General features: G+C 42.9%; 1 protein-coding gene across 4 annotated transcripts in view; it reads right to left on the reverse strand.

The window, feature by feature from the left end:
• The window catches only part of aldh1l1 (aldehyde dehydrogenase 1 family, member L1), a 108,835-nt gene that overhangs the window by 18,460 nt on the left and 73,227 nt on the right, over positions 1-17,148 (reverse strand). For all 4 annotated transcript variants that reach the window (XR_009796759.1, XM_061831978.1, XM_061831977.1 and 1 more), the window contains 4 exons: positions 11,891-12,041; positions 11,724-11,794; positions 7,203-7,308; positions 7,034-7,121 (listed from right to left, as the gene is read on the reverse strand). Coding sequence is in view for 3 of the 4 variants with exons in the window: in XM_061831978.1 (XP_061687962.1) it covers positions 7,034-7,121; positions 7,203-7,308; positions 11,724-11,794; positions 11,891-12,041 (416 nt within the window). In the remaining variant the exon portion in view is untranslated. The remainder of the gene's footprint in view (positions 1-7,033; positions 7,122-7,202; positions 7,309-11,723; positions 11,795-11,890; positions 12,042-17,148) is intronic.

The following is a 17,148-nucleotide window of genomic DNA, read 5'->3' on the forward strand; positions in this document are numbered from 1 at the left end:
AGTGAAGTGATGTAATCTGAATGAGGTTACTGACTGTAAAGTTGTGGTAGGCGAGAGTGTAGGTCGACAGCATAGGATGGTGGTGTGTAGGATGGCTCTGGTAGTGTGTAGGAAGACTAAGAAACAAAGGTAGAGCAGAGTATCAGGTGCTGGAAGTTGAGAAAGGAAGAATGTTGTGTGGTCTTCCAGAAAGAGATGAGAGAGGCTCTAGATGGACGGCAGAGGAGGAACCGTGAAGCTCCAGGGAGACGAGATAGCGAGGCTGGACGACTTCAACGGACGACATGTGCACAGTGGGTGTTAGAGAGATTCAAGTACACAAGAGAGGACTTGCTAACCATCAAAGAGTCTTCTGGCTTTTTGTTGACAACTCTCGCCAATTTGCTGAATCTTTCTAATCCTTGAAGTCATCCACCCTCACTATCTCATCTCCCTGGAGCTTCACGTTTCCTCCGCCCCTCTCATTCACACACATATATTCTTTTACTTTGGCTAATCTTCATTCCTCTCCTTTCCAGTGCGTACGTACCTCCATCTTTCTAATTGTTCTTCCGCCTGCTCCCTGGTTTCACTGCAGATCACAATATCATCTGCAAAATCATGGTCCAATCATGGATTCCAGTTTAACCTCGTCTGTCAGCCTATCCATTACTACCACAAACAGGAAGGGGCTATGTGGATTTAATAATAACAATTAATCATGATAATTTTCCTTTCAGGGTTTCCATATCCAAAAGATCCTCAGTTATCTCGAAATTGTCATGAATGTCAGCGGCAGAACACACCAGAGGACCAAAATGCAAGACTCATAACAGGTTGTAGTATGAGCAGAGGATTTTAATGGCAGGCAAAAGGCAGTCAGTCCAAAAAGCAACAGTATCCAAAATTTGTGGCAAAAGGGAAGGTAAAAAACACAAGGCAAGGTCAGATTATCGTGACTCAAAAACGTTGAACAAGGTACAATAAATTACAATGACAAATAATGACATGACACACGAGGTTTATACAGTGAAGAAAGTAAGTATTTGAACACCCTGCTATATTCTCCCACTTGGAAATCATGGAGGGGTCTGAAATTTTCACCGTAAGTGAATGTCCACTGTGAATTAAAGAAATCTAAAAAGAAAAATCCAGAAATCACAATGTAAGATTTTCTAGTGATTTATTTATGTGATACAGCTGCAAATAAGTATTTGAACACCTAAGAAAACCAATATTAATATTTGGTACAGTAGCCTTTGTTTGCAATAACAGGGGTCAAACGTTTCCTGTAGTTGTTCACCAGGTTTGCACACACTGCAGGAGGGATTTTGGCCCACTCCTCCACAGAGATTTTCTCTAGATCAGATAGGTTTCTGGGCTGTCGCTGAGGAACATGGAGTTCCACCTTCGTCAAATGATTTTCTATTGGGTTTAGGTCTGGAACCTGGTTAGGCCACGCCAGAACCTTGATATGCTTCTTATGGAGCCACTCCTTGGTTTTCCTGGCTGTGTGCTTGAAAGACCCAGCCACGACCCATCTTCAATGCTCTAACTGAGGGAAAGAGGTTGTTCCCCAAAATCTCACAATACATGGCTACGGTCATTCTCTCCCTAATACAGAGCAGCCGTCCTGTCCCATGTGCAGAAAAAGACCCCGAAAGCATGATGCTCCACCCCCATGCTTCACAGGAGGGATGGTGTTCTTGGGATGGAACTCATCATTCATCTTCCTCCAAATACAGTTAGTGGAATTATGACCAAAGAGTTCCATTTCGTCTCATCTGACCACAACACCTTCTCCCCTGACTCCTCTGTATAATTCAAATGGTCATTGGCAAACTTAAGATGGGACTTGACATGTGCTAGTTTAAGCAGGGGAACCTTCCGTGCCATGCATGATTTCAAACCATGACGTCTTAGGGTATTACCAACAGTCACCTTGGAAACGGTGGTCCCATCTCTTTTCAGGTCATTGACCAAGTCCTCTTGTGCAGTCCTGGGCTGACACCATTTTAAGGATCATTGAGACCCCACGAGGTGATATTTTGCATGGGGCTCTACTCCGATTGAGATTGACCGTCATGTTTAGCTTCTTCCATTTTCTACTGATTGCTCCAACGGTGGACCATTTTCACCAAGCTGCTTGGCGATTTCGCCGTAGCCCTTTCCAGTCATGTGGAGTTGTACAATTTTTGTCTCTGGTGTCTTTGGGCAGCTCTTTGGTCTTGGCCATGTTAGAAGTTTGAGTCTTAGTGATTGTATGGTGTGGACAGGTGTCTTTATGCAGTTAACGACTTCACACATCTGATCTGCATCTGATTCAGGATAATACGTGGAGTGGAGGTGGACTTTTAAAGGCAGACTAACAGGTCTTTGAGGGTCAGAATTCTATCTGATAAACAGGTGTTCAAATACTTATTTGCAGCTGTATCACACATATAAATCGTTAAAAAAAATCATATAATGTGATTTCTGGATTTTTCTTTTTAGATTATCTCTCTCACAGTGGACATTGCACCTACGATGAAAATTTCAGACCCCTCCATGATTTCTAAGTGGAAGAACTTGCAATATGCCAGGGCGTTCAAATACTTATTTTCTTTACTGTATAACAAAGGCCTTGTATTGCGTTGAAGACAATTTAACCACACACAGTACAATACAACACAAAACAATAACAAAATAGAAGTACAAAGACAGTTTAGTAGTGTGTGATACGAGCTAACGAGCCAGACGACGTATACCGGTAGTCATCAAACTCAAACAACTTGTCCAAAACCCCACCCCACCGGCCACCGGTGTCTAGGCACCCCTGAAGTAAATACTTCACCCGGCATGGGTCCTCCTGAGTACGCTACACACACAAGACTTGTAAAACACTTGGGAAATCCAACAATTATAGGCCTATCATTTTGAATATTTAATCGGGTTCCTCGACCATCTGTCAGGGAGTCTGTTGGTTATAAGTGATTCACATATCATCTAAATATGGCTCAAAATGATAGGTTAATATTGCCCGTCATTTCACTTGATTCCGAGATGTTCTCTTCTTTGAAATGAGCTTCAGTCTCAGAAGGGGTGTCACAAAAATCCGAAAATCTCTCGTTCATCTCCCATAACAGGCAGGAAAGCGTATTTTCAATGGCAAATGACGTTGCAGGCAATATTGCTGCCACTGGGATGTTGAGTGAGACTTCAGCAACTTTGCGCATTAATGACACGCTCTCTACCCATTTTTTTTTTTCGGCTAGAAGTGAATAATATTATATGTAGTTTCCATAACATTATCTATTTTGAAATGTATATTTGGCTGTCAGTGCTAATTTAAAACACCTCCCGTCAGAGAAAGGGTTGTTGTCTTTTGCTTGTTGAAATGCCAGGAAATAACGAGTCTTCGTACTTGCTTCTTGCATGGAAGTTGCTCGAAAAAAGGTGTTTTGCTGAGGCTGCAAGATAGCTGTCAACCTGTCAGCTGTAGCTGAAGGTTCTTGTGCAGAAGGGTTGCTGGTGTAATTACATAGCATGTTCGGTGGAAAATGTATTCTTTTAAAACTGCAGCAGTTTCTTGGCAAAAGAAATCCAGCCTTGGACAGGACTTCAGTAAAAAAGTATTTTACCGTCCATTCTTTTCTAAACAATAGGCACTAACTGTCGACTTTTTTTTCCTTTGAGAATGCTGCAGATGGTATCTGATCTGACCCGTAGAAGAATGATAATTGGAAATGGGTCTCTATCATTCTTCTAGGGCCTGCAAAATCAAGTCACTGCGTCTACTACTCCAACAGGTGTTGAAATATCTGTCATTACAAGGCAAAATGAAATGCATGCAGTCATTCACATCAAACCCTAATTCTGTACCAATATTTCGGATAAGTCAGACCAAGCGGCTGGATCTGGCCCGCAGACCAAAGTTTTCCCATCTCTGTGGTTGGAGTAAAGGTGTCTGGTGATTCAGACCTCTGGTTGGGTCACCAATGGGAAACAGGTGAGGTGAGGACCACACAAAGGATGGATCTAAGTTTCCCTTGCGCAGACCCCCTCTGGTGCCAGGCCTGGAGGTGGAGCCCAAAGCAGAGCACCTGGTGGCGGGCCTGCACCCATGGGGATTGTCTGGACTCACCTCCACACACAGCTTGGGCTTTGGTACCAGTCCTCTTGAGAGGGGTTAGACTCTGTTCCACTCTGGAGTTGCCCACTATGAATGTCGCCGAGCAGCTGTGTGTATACTTACTACCCCACGGCTGGGCACTTGTATGTTGGGGTTCACCCCGGTGGATGAGAGGGCAGCATCCCTTCTCCTTCGGGTGACTGTTTGTGCCTATGCACCAAAAAACAGTGCACAGTACCCACCCTTTTTGGAGTCCTGAGAGGAAGTGCTGGAGAGCGCTCCTGCTAGGGACTCCACCATTCTGTTCTAGGACTTCAATGTTCATATGGGCAACGAAAGTGAGACCTTGAAGGGCTTGATTGGGAAGAACCCCCCCTGACCCCAATCAGAACCTGACTGGTGTTCTGATACTGGACTTCTGTGCTCATCACGGGTTGTCCATAATGACCACCATGTTCAAGCATGAGGTTGACCACATGACCACTTGGCACCAGGACACCTTAGGTTACAGTTCAATGATTCAGTTTGTGGTCGTGTCATCGGAATTGCAGCCTCATGTCTTGGACACCCGGGTGAAGAGGAGGTGTCAATTCATCACCACCTGATAATGAGTTGGCACCAATGGTGGGGGAAGATGCTGGTCCAATGTGGCAGGCCCAAATCTATTGTGAGAGTCTGCTGGGAACAGCTGGCAGAATTCCCTATCAGAAGGAGTTTCTATTCCCACCTCCGACAGAACTTTGCAGGGAAAGCGGGGGACATTGTGTTCGAGTGGACTGTGTTTCACATCTCCATTGCTGAGGCCGGCAACCGGAGCTGTGGCCTGTTGTGGCAACAATCCCTGAATATATTGGTGGACACCAACAGTGACATCAAGCTGAAGGACTCCAATCGGGCCTTTCTGGCGTGTGGGACTTCCAAGGGAGCTTATAGGTATCAGTTGACCAAGAAGAATGAGGCTTTGGTGGTCAGTGAACCAAAATCTCAGGTGGGGGAAGAGTTCTGTGAGGCCATAGAGAGGGTGAGAGGGTAGGAGAACGCAAAAGAGAAACCGTAAAAATGAGACCAGCTTGCTAGAACACGGGTTTATGTGCGTCCGATCAACCTATCTGCCACACCTGAATCAAGCAACGAGATGGATGATAGGCTGACATCAATGTTCCTTCTAATTTTTTTACGTCTAAGCAAACCCACTAAGCCCGTGAGCGCTCCCTTTGACCACTGTGAGCAACATTAGACGTATACATTGTGGTCAGATCAGTGTCATCCATTGAAGTTACATGGCTCATTAAAAGATTCAGATTACAGCCTTTATATTCCAATCAGAACATTTTAAAGAACATTTACATTTGTGTTTTTCCAAACTTACAATGAAAATTTCAACAAACAAAAAAATACTTTGCCAACTAAACCAAGCCAAATCTTCTTCTTCTTCTTTTCCTTTTGGCTTGTCCCGTTAGGGGCCGCCACAGCGTGTCATCTTTTTCCATCTTAGCCGATCTCCTGCATCTTCCTCTCTAACCCCAACTGCCCTCATGTCTTCCCTCACCACATCCATAAACCTTCTCTTTGGTCTTCCTCTCGCTCTTTTGCCTGGCATCTCCATTCTCAGCATCCTTCCACCAATATACTCACTCTGTCGCCTCTGAACATGTCCAAACCATCGAAGTCTGGTCTCTCGAATCTTGTCTCCAAAACATCCAACTTTGGCTGTCCCTCTAATGAGCTTGTTTCTAAACCTATCCAACCTGTTCACTCCGAGCGAGAACCTCAACATCTTCATTTTTGCTACCTCCAGTTCTGCTTCTTGTTGTTTCTTCAGTGCCACCATCTCTAGTCCGTACATCATGGCCGGCCTCACCATTGTTTTGTAAACTTTGCCCTTCATCCTAGCAGAGACTATGAACTATAAATTTGAAAGGTCGGTTCCAAATTTGTTTATTTATTTATTTTTTAATCCACAATGATATCCCTGTCTGTTTTTCTTGGTGTAATGTTATGTTTCCTCCTATATTTAAAATACAGAATTAGCTTTTTGTGCACTCTATTGTTTGTGCTTTAACCCTTGATCAAGCTGTGCCAAGGTGGAATTTTAACATTCCACACCATCCATCCTGCACGTTCTACTTTGGCTCCAGACCAGACCTTTCCACTCGAAAAAGAGAAAATATCATCCAGTTTCCAGACTTTTTCTTCTATTATTCACATACACCGACATTCATCCCATCTTAAAGCAACAGCTACTTTTGCCATTATTATCGAGAGTAAACATAAGCAGCATGTCTAGCTCATCTTTGCTCTACGTTGCCCAGACTGTTGCTAACTAAAGCAGCGGTGGAGGGCGCTGTCATTATAAACCACATTGATAGGCTGCGTAATAACGGTAATATTTGTAATTATGAGTGTACCCCTTTAAAGAGGAGTGGGGCGGTGTAAGGTAAACTATAGCCAGGAGAGTATGTGGCCGAGCAGCAGGTCATTGTGAGAGAAAATTACGTGTGCTGCCGAAATGTTAAAAAACGCCGTACGCCGTCTCGCGATTGGCCTAAACTCCCTCGCGATCGACCAGACACATTGAGCACCAATGGTTTAGATCAATAAAATTTTTGGACTAGGTTCTGTTAACTGTTGATATCTGTACTTCTCCATTTTCAAATAGGGACTGAGGCAGTAAGATGAGACATAAAACTAGTCTAACAGATATTTTATGAAAAGAATAGAAATAGTAACTTCTGTTGTAAATGATTATGAGACGGTTTGGAAATTTGTGCAGATTATTTTGAGAGTGTAATCAAGAAATAAGATAAAACAACGGAGACAAACTGTAAGAAAACGTTTTTAGTCGGTATGACACAACAATACTATTTTTTTAGATGTGCTCCAGCAAGTTTTCATGAAAAAAAAAAAATATGTCTGAGAATTTTATACAATAACGTTTTTTACCTGATCCAGGGAGAATATTAATCACTCCTTTGGGCAGTCCTGCTTTTGCTGCCAGTTCAGCAAATTTCAGGGCTGTCAGTGGAGTTACCTGGAAATGAAAATTATTTAAATTTTTCACAGCATGCAATTCCATGATGCATTACTGTATCATGTTATTGTAGAGGATAACCTGTGCAGGTTTTAGAACAACTGTATTTCCTGGTGCCAGACAGGCTGCAGTCTTCCAAGCCAGCATCATCAGAGGGTAATTCCAAGGAATAACAATGGCACAAACTCTGAAGAAAATGAAAGGAAGTAATTGCTTGTCATGTCATGTCATTATCCAAGCCACTTATCCTCACAAGGGTTGCAGGAAAGGTGGCGACTATCCCAGCAAGCTTTGAGCGAAAGGCAGACTACACCCTGCACTGGTCGCCAGCCAGTCGCAGGGGAGACATCGACACCATCACTGAGCGGGAATCAATCCCACGTTGCCCACACCAAAGGCAGGCGTGTGTACCACTACACTATTATTGCTTGTGACAACTCAATTTTACATCAATTCTACATTCTACACGAGGGGTGGGCAAACAATATCCCAAAGGGCAACACAATCCTAACCTCAGTTGTTTTCAGTGTGTATTTGCAGGCTTATGTAAAGCAGTAAATGGTGTTTTAACAACAATAGGATATTGACAGAGTTAACGTGAAACAAAATTATACTGTAAACCAGTTTAAAATTTCATACATTAACTTTTGGGGATTGATAACTTCGTTAAAATTCTCGATCTGACAAACTTTATCTGAAGAAACGTTAAATGCACTGGCCTCTCAAGGAATAAACATGAACTGTCTGGACCCACAATGTTTTGAAAATGCTGAAAGTTTAGTTCAACATAATCGGCGTGAGTGGCAACAAACTCACGATACATTGTACCAAACATTCCCGTTGGCAATCGTGATGTATTGTTGGGGGACGGAGGAACCACGCATTGCCCGACTGCTGTAAATAGGAGGCCGGCTTGCTAGAATGCGCCTTTTTGTGTATGCGCTCGACGTATTGGCCACACCTGAATCAAACGACGAGGTGGATGATGGTCTTTTTTTGGGGGGGCGGAGGGGGGTGGGGGGCACGCCTCGTGATCGACGCATTGAGCACCCCTGGTGTAACAGAATTTTTTTTTACATGGGTTATGATGTTGATAACTTTGGACGTAAATGCGCTCGCAGTACGTGAAGCAGGTCAGAACATGTGCTTTCGGCCTAACTTCAGTACACACTCATAACTTGCATTTCCTGTTTCCGGGTGAATACTGATTGTTTAGGAACGGGCTTGTTTAGTTAACGTTTATGAAAGAAACATCTAAATTAATGTCAAGACTGCACAAAATAAGCAACGTCTTTCAATATCTATTTTTTCTACTCGTAACAAATTCTAATGTCATGATTTTTCGTGCTCGACTATGCAATTTTCGAGTGCGAAGGCGAAAATGTGAGTGACTGCTATATATACAGTAAATATACCAGTTCAGTTCAATTGATATATATCCAGTCATCCATTTTCTTAGCTGCTTATCCTCACAAGGGTCACGGGAGTGCTGTAGCCTATCCCAGTTGTCAACGGATATGAGCAACTTGGTGAAAAAACCTCCACTGTTGGAGCAATCATTGGAAAATGGAAGAAGCTAAACATGACGGTCAATCTCAATCGGAGTGGAGCCCCATGCAAGATATCACCTCGTGGGGTGTCAATGATCCAAAGAAAGGTAAGGAATCAACCCATGGACAAGCACCTACAATGAAAATTTCAGACTCCATGATTTCTAAGTGGGAGAACTTGCAATATAGCAGGGTGTTCAATATTAAACCTGAAAAGTGGCCAAGCTGATCAAAGAGACAGGCGGGAGAGTACTTGGCGTGTCTTCTTGTAGGAAAGGGATAGGGAGACTTGGTGATGAAACACCCAAAATACAGGAAGTTATATAAGTGAGTTGAGTGGAATGATGTGAGATTGGCGAAGAAGTGTGACACTGACAGGACTGAGGGGAGGTGAAAAGGAACACATTGAGATGCGACGTAGGGCAAAGGTAGAGGTGGCAAAGGCTAAACAAGAGGCATATGAAGACATGTACACCAGGTTGGACACGAAAGAAGGAGAAAATGATCTCTACATGTTGGCCAGACAGAGTGATAGATATGGGAAGGATGTGCAGCAGGTAATGGTGATGAAGGATTGAGATGGAAATGTGTCGACTGGTGCCAGTAGAATGCTAAATGCTAAATAGAATACTTTGAGAAGTTGGTGAATGAAGAAAATGAGAGAGAAGGAAGAATAGGTGAGGCAAGTGTGAAGGACTAGGAAGTGGCAATGATTACTAAGGGGGAATTTAGAAAGGCACTAAAAAGAATGGGGAAAAAATGGAAAGGCAGTTGGTCTTGGTGACATACCCGTAGAAGTATGGAACCAATTTGGAGAGGTGGCTGTTGAGTTTTTGACCAACGTGTTAAATAGAAAACTAGCTGGTGAGAAAATGCCTGAAGAATGGTGGAAAAATGTGCTAGTTCCCATTTTAAAGAACAAATGCGATATTCAGAGCTGTGGGAGCAACAGGGGAATATAGTTGTTGAGCCACACAATGAAGTTATGGGAAACAGTAGTGGAGAGAAGACTCAGGACAGGATTATGTATCTGCGAGCAACAGTATGGCTTCATGCCTAGAAAAAATCCCACAGATGCATTATTTGCCTTGAGGATGCTCGTGGAAATGTATAGAAGGAGCTACATTGTGTCTTTGTGGATATAGAGAAAGCCTATGAAATAATACCAAGAGAGGAACTGTGGTACTGCAATGAGTATGGTGTGGCAGACAAATATGTTAGAATAGTACAGGACATGTATGAGGGCAGCAGAACAGTGGTAAGATGTGCCGTGGGTGTGACAGAAGAATTTAAGGTGGAGGTGGGACTGCATCAGGGATCAGATCTGACCCCCTTTTTGTTAGCTGTGGTAATGGATAGGCTGACAAATGAGGTGAGACTGGAATCCCTTTGACCATGATGTTTGCAGATGATATCATGGCATGCAGTAAGAGCAGGGAAAAGGTGGAGGAACAATTAGAAAGATGGAGCTATGCACTGGAAAGGAGAGCAATGAATATTAGCTGAAGTAAAACAGAATATATGTGTGTGAATGACAGGGGTGTAGGGGGAAGAGTGAGGCTCCAGGGAGAACAGATAGCGAGGGTGGATGACTTCAAATACTTGGGCTCAATAATCCAGAGCAATGGTGAGTGTGGTAAGGAATTGAAGAAATGGCTCCAAGAAGGTTGGAACAGCTGGTGGAGGGTATCTGGTGTGTTATGTGATGACACAATACCAAGAGGGGAAGTGTGGTAATGCATGCGTATGTCTGGTGTGGCGGAGAAATATATCAATTTTTAAGAACAAACAGAGGCTAGACTCAGGACAGAATTAATTATCTGCGAGCAACAGTATGGTTTCATGCCGAGAAAGAATACCATAGATGCATTATTTGGCTTGAGGATGCTTGTGGAAAAGTACAGAGAAGGACGAAGGAGCTACATTGTGTCTTTGTGGATATAAAGAAAGCCGATGATATAGTACCAAGAGAGGAACTATGATACTGTATTCGCAAGTCTGGTGTGGCGGAGAAATATGCTAGAATAGTACAAAACATGTATGAGGGCAGCAGAACAGCGGTGAGATGTGCCGTAGGTACGTCAGAAGAATTTAAGGTGGAGGTGGGACTGCATCAAGGATCCGCGCTGAGCCCCTTCCTGTTTGCGGTAGTAATCGGGTGACAGATGAGGGAGAAGAGAGAGCAAGGGCTTCAAATATTTAGGGGTCAACAATCCAGAGCAATGGTGGGTGTGGTAAGGAAGTGAAGAAACGGGTGCAAGCAGGTGGGAACAGCTGGCAGAAGGCGTTTGGTGTGTTATGTGACAGAAGAGTCCGCTTGGATGAAGGGCCAAGTTTATAAAACAGTGATGTACAGATTAGGGACGTTGACACTGAAGAGACAACACGAAGCAGAACTGGAGGTGGCAGAAACGAAGATGTTGAGGTTCTTGCTTGGAGTGAGCAGGATGGATCGGATTAGAAATGAGCTCATTAGAGGGACAGCCAAAGTTGGTTGTTGAGGAGACAAGGTTCGAGAGAGCACACTACCATGGTTTGGAGATGTCCAGAGGTGAGAGAGTGAGTATATTGGTAGAAGGGTGCTGAGGATGGAGCTGGCAGGCAAATGAGCAAGAGGAAGACCAAAGAGGTTGATCGATGTTGTGAGGGAAGACTTGAGGACAGTAGGGTGAGAGAGGAAGATGCAGGAGATAGGCTAAGATGGAAAAAGATGACACGCTGTGGCGACCCCTAAATGGACATGCCGAAAGGAAAAGATTTACAGTCATAGACCTTACATGACCACTCTTTTAAGACATTAACTGTCAGATACGCACAAACAATCAATACTAGCAGCCTCGCCCAACCTATACTCAGTTCAAATTACTGTGTTGTATTGGAAAAACAATAGACAATTATTGCTAATATGACGTGGATGCATGGCTCAATAATTGTTAAGAAATACTGCACTACAAAAAGATAATCAATAGCTCGATCTGTCATGAGGAGGGGGGTGGGGATGAATTCATTTGATAGGAATTTGATGGGCCCCCTATTTTGAATGTATTATTACCCTATTGGTTCCTTCTTGGTGAAGGTGAGGTTGCGGTTGGGTCTGGCTTGGTTGATTGGGATAGTGCTGCCCTGAAAACATACATGACAACAAAAACAAAAAAAAATTAGTTGTTTTTTGGCTTTGTCACTGTATTTTCACATTCATGTTTTTAAAAGGCCTATTACTTGAATCTTGTCACACCAGCCAGCGAAGTAGCGAAAGGTCTGGATTGACATCCCCACGTGGGTTTTGAGAGCCAGAGTGTAAACAGCTCCAGAGTCAATGGATTCAATCGTGGCCAACTCCTCCTGATGCTGCTCCATCAGATCAGCCAGCCTGTTGTAAGTTGGACACAGAGAAAAGCAAATGTACTTTGTCATACGCACAATATCTTTTTTTGCAAAATCAGAAGAGCTCATTTCCTAAATGCTCTTTTGCAACAAAATTCCACATCCATCCATTTTCTGAGCAGCGTATCTTCACAAAGTTGCGGGAGTGAATCCTATCCTAGCTACCAACGAACAAGAGTTGGGGTACACCCTGAACTGGTTGCCGGTCAATCGTAGGGCACATAGAGACTGACAACAGTTGCACCCACACTCTCCAAGAGTCTCCAATTAATGCATGTTTTGGGGATGTGGGAGGAGGGCCCGGAGAAAACCCACACAGGTACAGGGAAACATTGACATTGAACATTGATTTGAACCCTGGTCTACAGAAATGTGAGGCCAACGCTCTAACCAGTTGCTCCACCGTCCCGCTGCAATGAAATTCAAATTTAAGTGTGCAAAACCTATTTTTTGGTTGAACATTTTCAGTTTGAGTTCATTAGTTGTTTTAACAGGATAAAAGGTTTGAATAAAAACACTCAAAAATAATAGTGTTGCATCCAGTTGAGCAGACCGTGCCACGCTCTTGCTGCTGTGCTCTGCTGCCACTGCTCACTGGCTTCTTTTTAAGATTTGTTTCAGTATGTTCTCAGGTTTTAAACTTATTTTAATATTTTATTGCAAAATAATATAATCTATCCTTTTTCAAAATCATCCTCCAAAGTGCATTGACAATTTTGACCCAGCTTGTCACTCTATCTCGAAGGAAGAGCCTGGACACCCTGCGGAGGAAAAGTCATTTCAGCCACATTAATGCGAGATCTTCTTCTTTCGGTACAGTTCATGAGCATAGGTGAAGGTAGGGGCATAAATCGACTGATAAATTGAGAGCTTTGCCTTTCGACGAGGCTCCTTCTTTATCACAACGGACCAATATAAAGTTCGCATTGGTGCAGATGCAGCATCGATCTGCCTGGAGATCTACGGTTGCATTCTTCCTTCACTCCTGAACAAGACCCAAGATATTTGAACTCCTCCACTTTGGGAAATATCTCATCCTCGACCTGGAGAGCACACTCCACCCTTTTCCGACTGAGAACCATGGTTTCAGATTTAGAGGTGCTGATTCTCATCCCAGGTGGTTCACACTAAGGTGAAAACTGTTCCAGTGAGCATTGGAGATCACAGCTTGATGAAACCAACAGAACCACATCATCTGCAAAAAGAAAAGATACAATACCGAGGCCACCAAGCTGAAGCCCCTCTACACATCGGCAGCACCTAGAAATTCTATCCATAAAAGTTCTGATTCTACTGTTCACCAGTCTGCGGTCTTCGTTGTTGTATTTGACGCTTTATAATGCACCACAAATTTTTCAGGTCTGGAGTGCATGCAGACCTGTCTAATACCTACACTCTTTTACTATGAAATCAAACTGTTGTACCAGATATAGTGCTTTTACGTGTAAATTAAGAAAAATGAAATTTCTTTGACAAACCAGCAAAATATAACAAAAGAGTTATATTGCTTAAAGACAATTTAATTTAATAATTTAAATAAGAAAATTTATGATTACAATATCAAACTAATACAAACTACAGGTACAATACCAAATATGGCAGTTCAGTTTAGGTTGCACAATATGCGCGAAGTAACAAACCAACGTATAGTTACCACATTCAGAATGAATATCCCTGTAGGCGAATATCATTTACAGCGATGGAGTAATGACTCCAGAAATAAAGACGAGTGGCAGAGGGCAGATAGTTCGATTCACTACTTGGAAGAAGCACAGATTAAAAACCATCAAGTCCTTATATAGGCACTTCCGAAACCTTCTACAAAGATTCATGTCAGATTACATAATAAGGTTCTGATTTCCTGGACGTTCCACAAAGAGAATCCCATAACGAATGCAATACAATGCCATACACAAGCAACCAAATATAGACACTCATAACAATCTCCTGCTTATGCAGCCCAATGGGGGCACAAGCCAGCACAGGGAGAACATCCAAACTTCACACAGGCGGGGCCGAGATTTGAATCCACGGTCCCTTACAAATAATGGAGGGTTCTGAAATTTTCATCGTAGGTGCATGTCCACTGTGAGAGATAATGTAAAAAGAAAAATCCAGAAATCACAATGTATAAATGTTTAACAATTTGTGCGATACAGCTGCAAATAAGTATTTGAACACCTGTCTATCAGCTAGAATTCCAACCCTCAAAGACCAGTTAGTCCAACCTTTATAAGTCCACTTCCACTCCATGTATTTTCCTGAATATGATGGACTTATGTAAGGTCGTTAGCTGCATAAAGACACCTGTACACCCCATACAATCAGTTAGACTCAAACTTCTAACATGGCCAAGACCAAAGAGCTGTCCAAAGACACCACTGTTGGAGAAATTATTACAAAATGGAAGAAGCTAAACATGACGGTCAATTTTATTGGAGTGGAGCACCATCCAAGATATCATCTCGTGGGGTCTCAATGATCCTTAGAAAGAATCAGCCCAGGACTACATGACAGGACTTGGTCAATGACCTGAAAAGAGCTGGCACCACCGTTTCCAAGGTGACTGTTAGTAATTCCATTTCTATCCTTAATCACCCTGACCTGCTGCACACCCTTCCCATCTCTATCCCTCTGTCTGGCCAACCTGTAGAGCTCCTTTTCTCCTTCTTTCGTATCCAATGTCAGATTCCGCTTATCCGCAGGACTAATCGGGAGAAATGTCCTGACCGACTCTCCAGTTAAAGGGTTAAGCTACCCCTTTACCCTAGCCGACTCTAATGCCGTGCGTGCAGGAGGACGGGAGCTTCTTAAGTCGGTGTCGAGATGAATTCGCCTAGGTGTACTAACTGCCTTTAGTTTTGGAAAGCTAATCCAGTCTGCCTCCACTTGTCCACCCTGTCGAGTAACCATTCCGAGTAACAAGGTGATAAAGTGTTCGCTCTGCTTTTACAGCAGCTCCATCTCTTATGAATCGATTGCACTTTTCATTGACCTAGCAAATTTAACAATCCTTATTAGGATCGTACAGATTTGTTTTATCTTAAACCGGAAATTATCAATGAGTGACTGATTAAAATAGAATTTTTACGACTAAATGATGTTAATGTCGAGGATGTTCGATCTTTAATGAGGTAGAATGGTAATAATGAGATAATTCAATATAAGAATGACAAAGATAGATGAAGATGGAAATTTTATTAATTTAATACAACGATAAAGATTGTTCAGATAACATTCATTCTACAGTTATCCCCGCCAGACGTGAGGTAAGGAAATACGTTGACTGGTCCCAGTAGTGTGCTAAGTAGATGGAAAGAGTACTTTGAGAAGCTAATGAATGAAGAAAAGGAGGAGAAGGAAGAGTAGAAGAGGCAAGTGTGAAGGACCAGGAAGTGGCAATGATTAGTAGGGGGGGGCTTAGAAAGGCACTCCAAAGGATCAAAAATTGAAAGGCACTTGGGTCCTGATGATGGGATGATATGGGAGCAATTTGGAGAGGTGGCTGTGGAGTTTTTGACTAACTTATTCAACAGAATACTAGCAGGTGAGAAGATGCCTGAAGAATGGAGGAAAGTGTGCTAGTTCCCATTTTTAAGAACAAAGGCGATGTGCAGAGCTGTGGGAACTATAGAGGAATAAAGTTGATGAGCCACACAATGAAGTTATTTATAGTTAAGAGTTGTGGAGGCTAGACTCAGGACAGAAATATCTGTGTGCAACAGTATGGTTTCATGCCTAGAAAAATTACCGCAGATGCAATATTTGCCTTGAGGATGTTAGTGAAAAATAACAGAGGTCAGAGGGAGCTACACTGTGTCTTTATGGATCTAGAGAAAACCTATGATAGAATACGAAGAGAGGAACTGTGGTACTAAATGCGTAAATCAGGTGTGGCAGAGAAATATGTCAGGATAGTATAGGACATGTATGAGGGCAGCAGAACAGTGGTGAGGTGTGCTGTAGGTGTGACAGAAGAATTTAAGGTGGTGGTGGGACTGCATCAGGGATCAACTTGAAGTGTATCTTTATTGATGCGTATGTTTTGCTCACACATCCCAAATCATCAGTTAACCTTACTGGAGAGACCAGGGCATAGGAATTCGCCAGTTATTACCAGCTTAGTCATTATGATGAAGATAGTTTTTGATGCTCTTATTTTATGATGCGGTTCTCTTGTGATGCTCTTTGTTTTCTTTATTTTCCTTTCATACGTTTGTGATGGGGACCTTGCTGATAGAAGGGGAATGCTGTAAGTCCTCTGTATCTTGGCACTTGTGATCTGCAACAGCGATTGTTTGTCACTCATTTGTGCCCAGAATTTTCTGTAAGTAAAAGCTTCGAAGAAACTGTTCATCATCTCCAGCCTGTATTTGGATAACCAACATTCTCACTACCCAAAATTAAACGAACACGCGGAGGAAAAAGCGTCCTCCAACAATTGGTGACCCCGACGTGATTTCAGACTGAGGTGTTGGTTGACAGACAGAACATCGGCCGGCCAACAATTGAGAAGGTGAGAGGACATTTATCCTCCAAAAGCGATCTTCTGTTTGTTAACTGGTGTTGAGGTCCGTGTCACGTTTGAATTTGTGTCCGTGTGAAATTAGTTTCTGGCTGGTTGAACAGTTGGGAAATTGTGGGTGGTATAGTCCTGGTTTAGAGGCCCTGGTGGGACACTGTCGCGTCACACCTAAATGGTTGAAAAGCCGTAGAGTGTGTGGGCGTACCACTCTAAAAACGGGTTTAGAAGTGCCCTGTGATCGGAGGTTGTGCCGACACAAAAAGGTTGTAAATCCCGTGACTGGCAGACAGACCAGTGGGTTGAAGCCAGTCCAAAACTTTCTGAACTGAGAGGTTATCTCGTTCTTTCCGGAGAATCCTAGAGACTAGAATTCCTCATTCGAAATCAAAGGACGAAGTGTGCACTATAAAAAGTTGAGAAGAATAACCCGGATGAACAGAAGTTGAGAAGAATTACCCGGATGAACAGTGAAATGCACAATTGTTATTTTATTTTCGGAGTGGTTGTTTCGTTCTTTCAAGAATCCTAGAAACTACAATTCCTCAAATAAAATAAGATTTTCAGAGTA

This window comes from Syngnathoides biaculeatus, chromosome 10 (assembly GCF_019802595.1).
Source record: "Syngnathoides biaculeatus isolate LvHL_M chromosome 10, ASM1980259v1, whole genome shotgun sequence".
Taxonomy (NCBI): domain Eukaryota; kingdom Metazoa; phylum Chordata; class Actinopteri; order Syngnathiformes; family Syngnathidae; genus Syngnathoides; species Syngnathoides biaculeatus.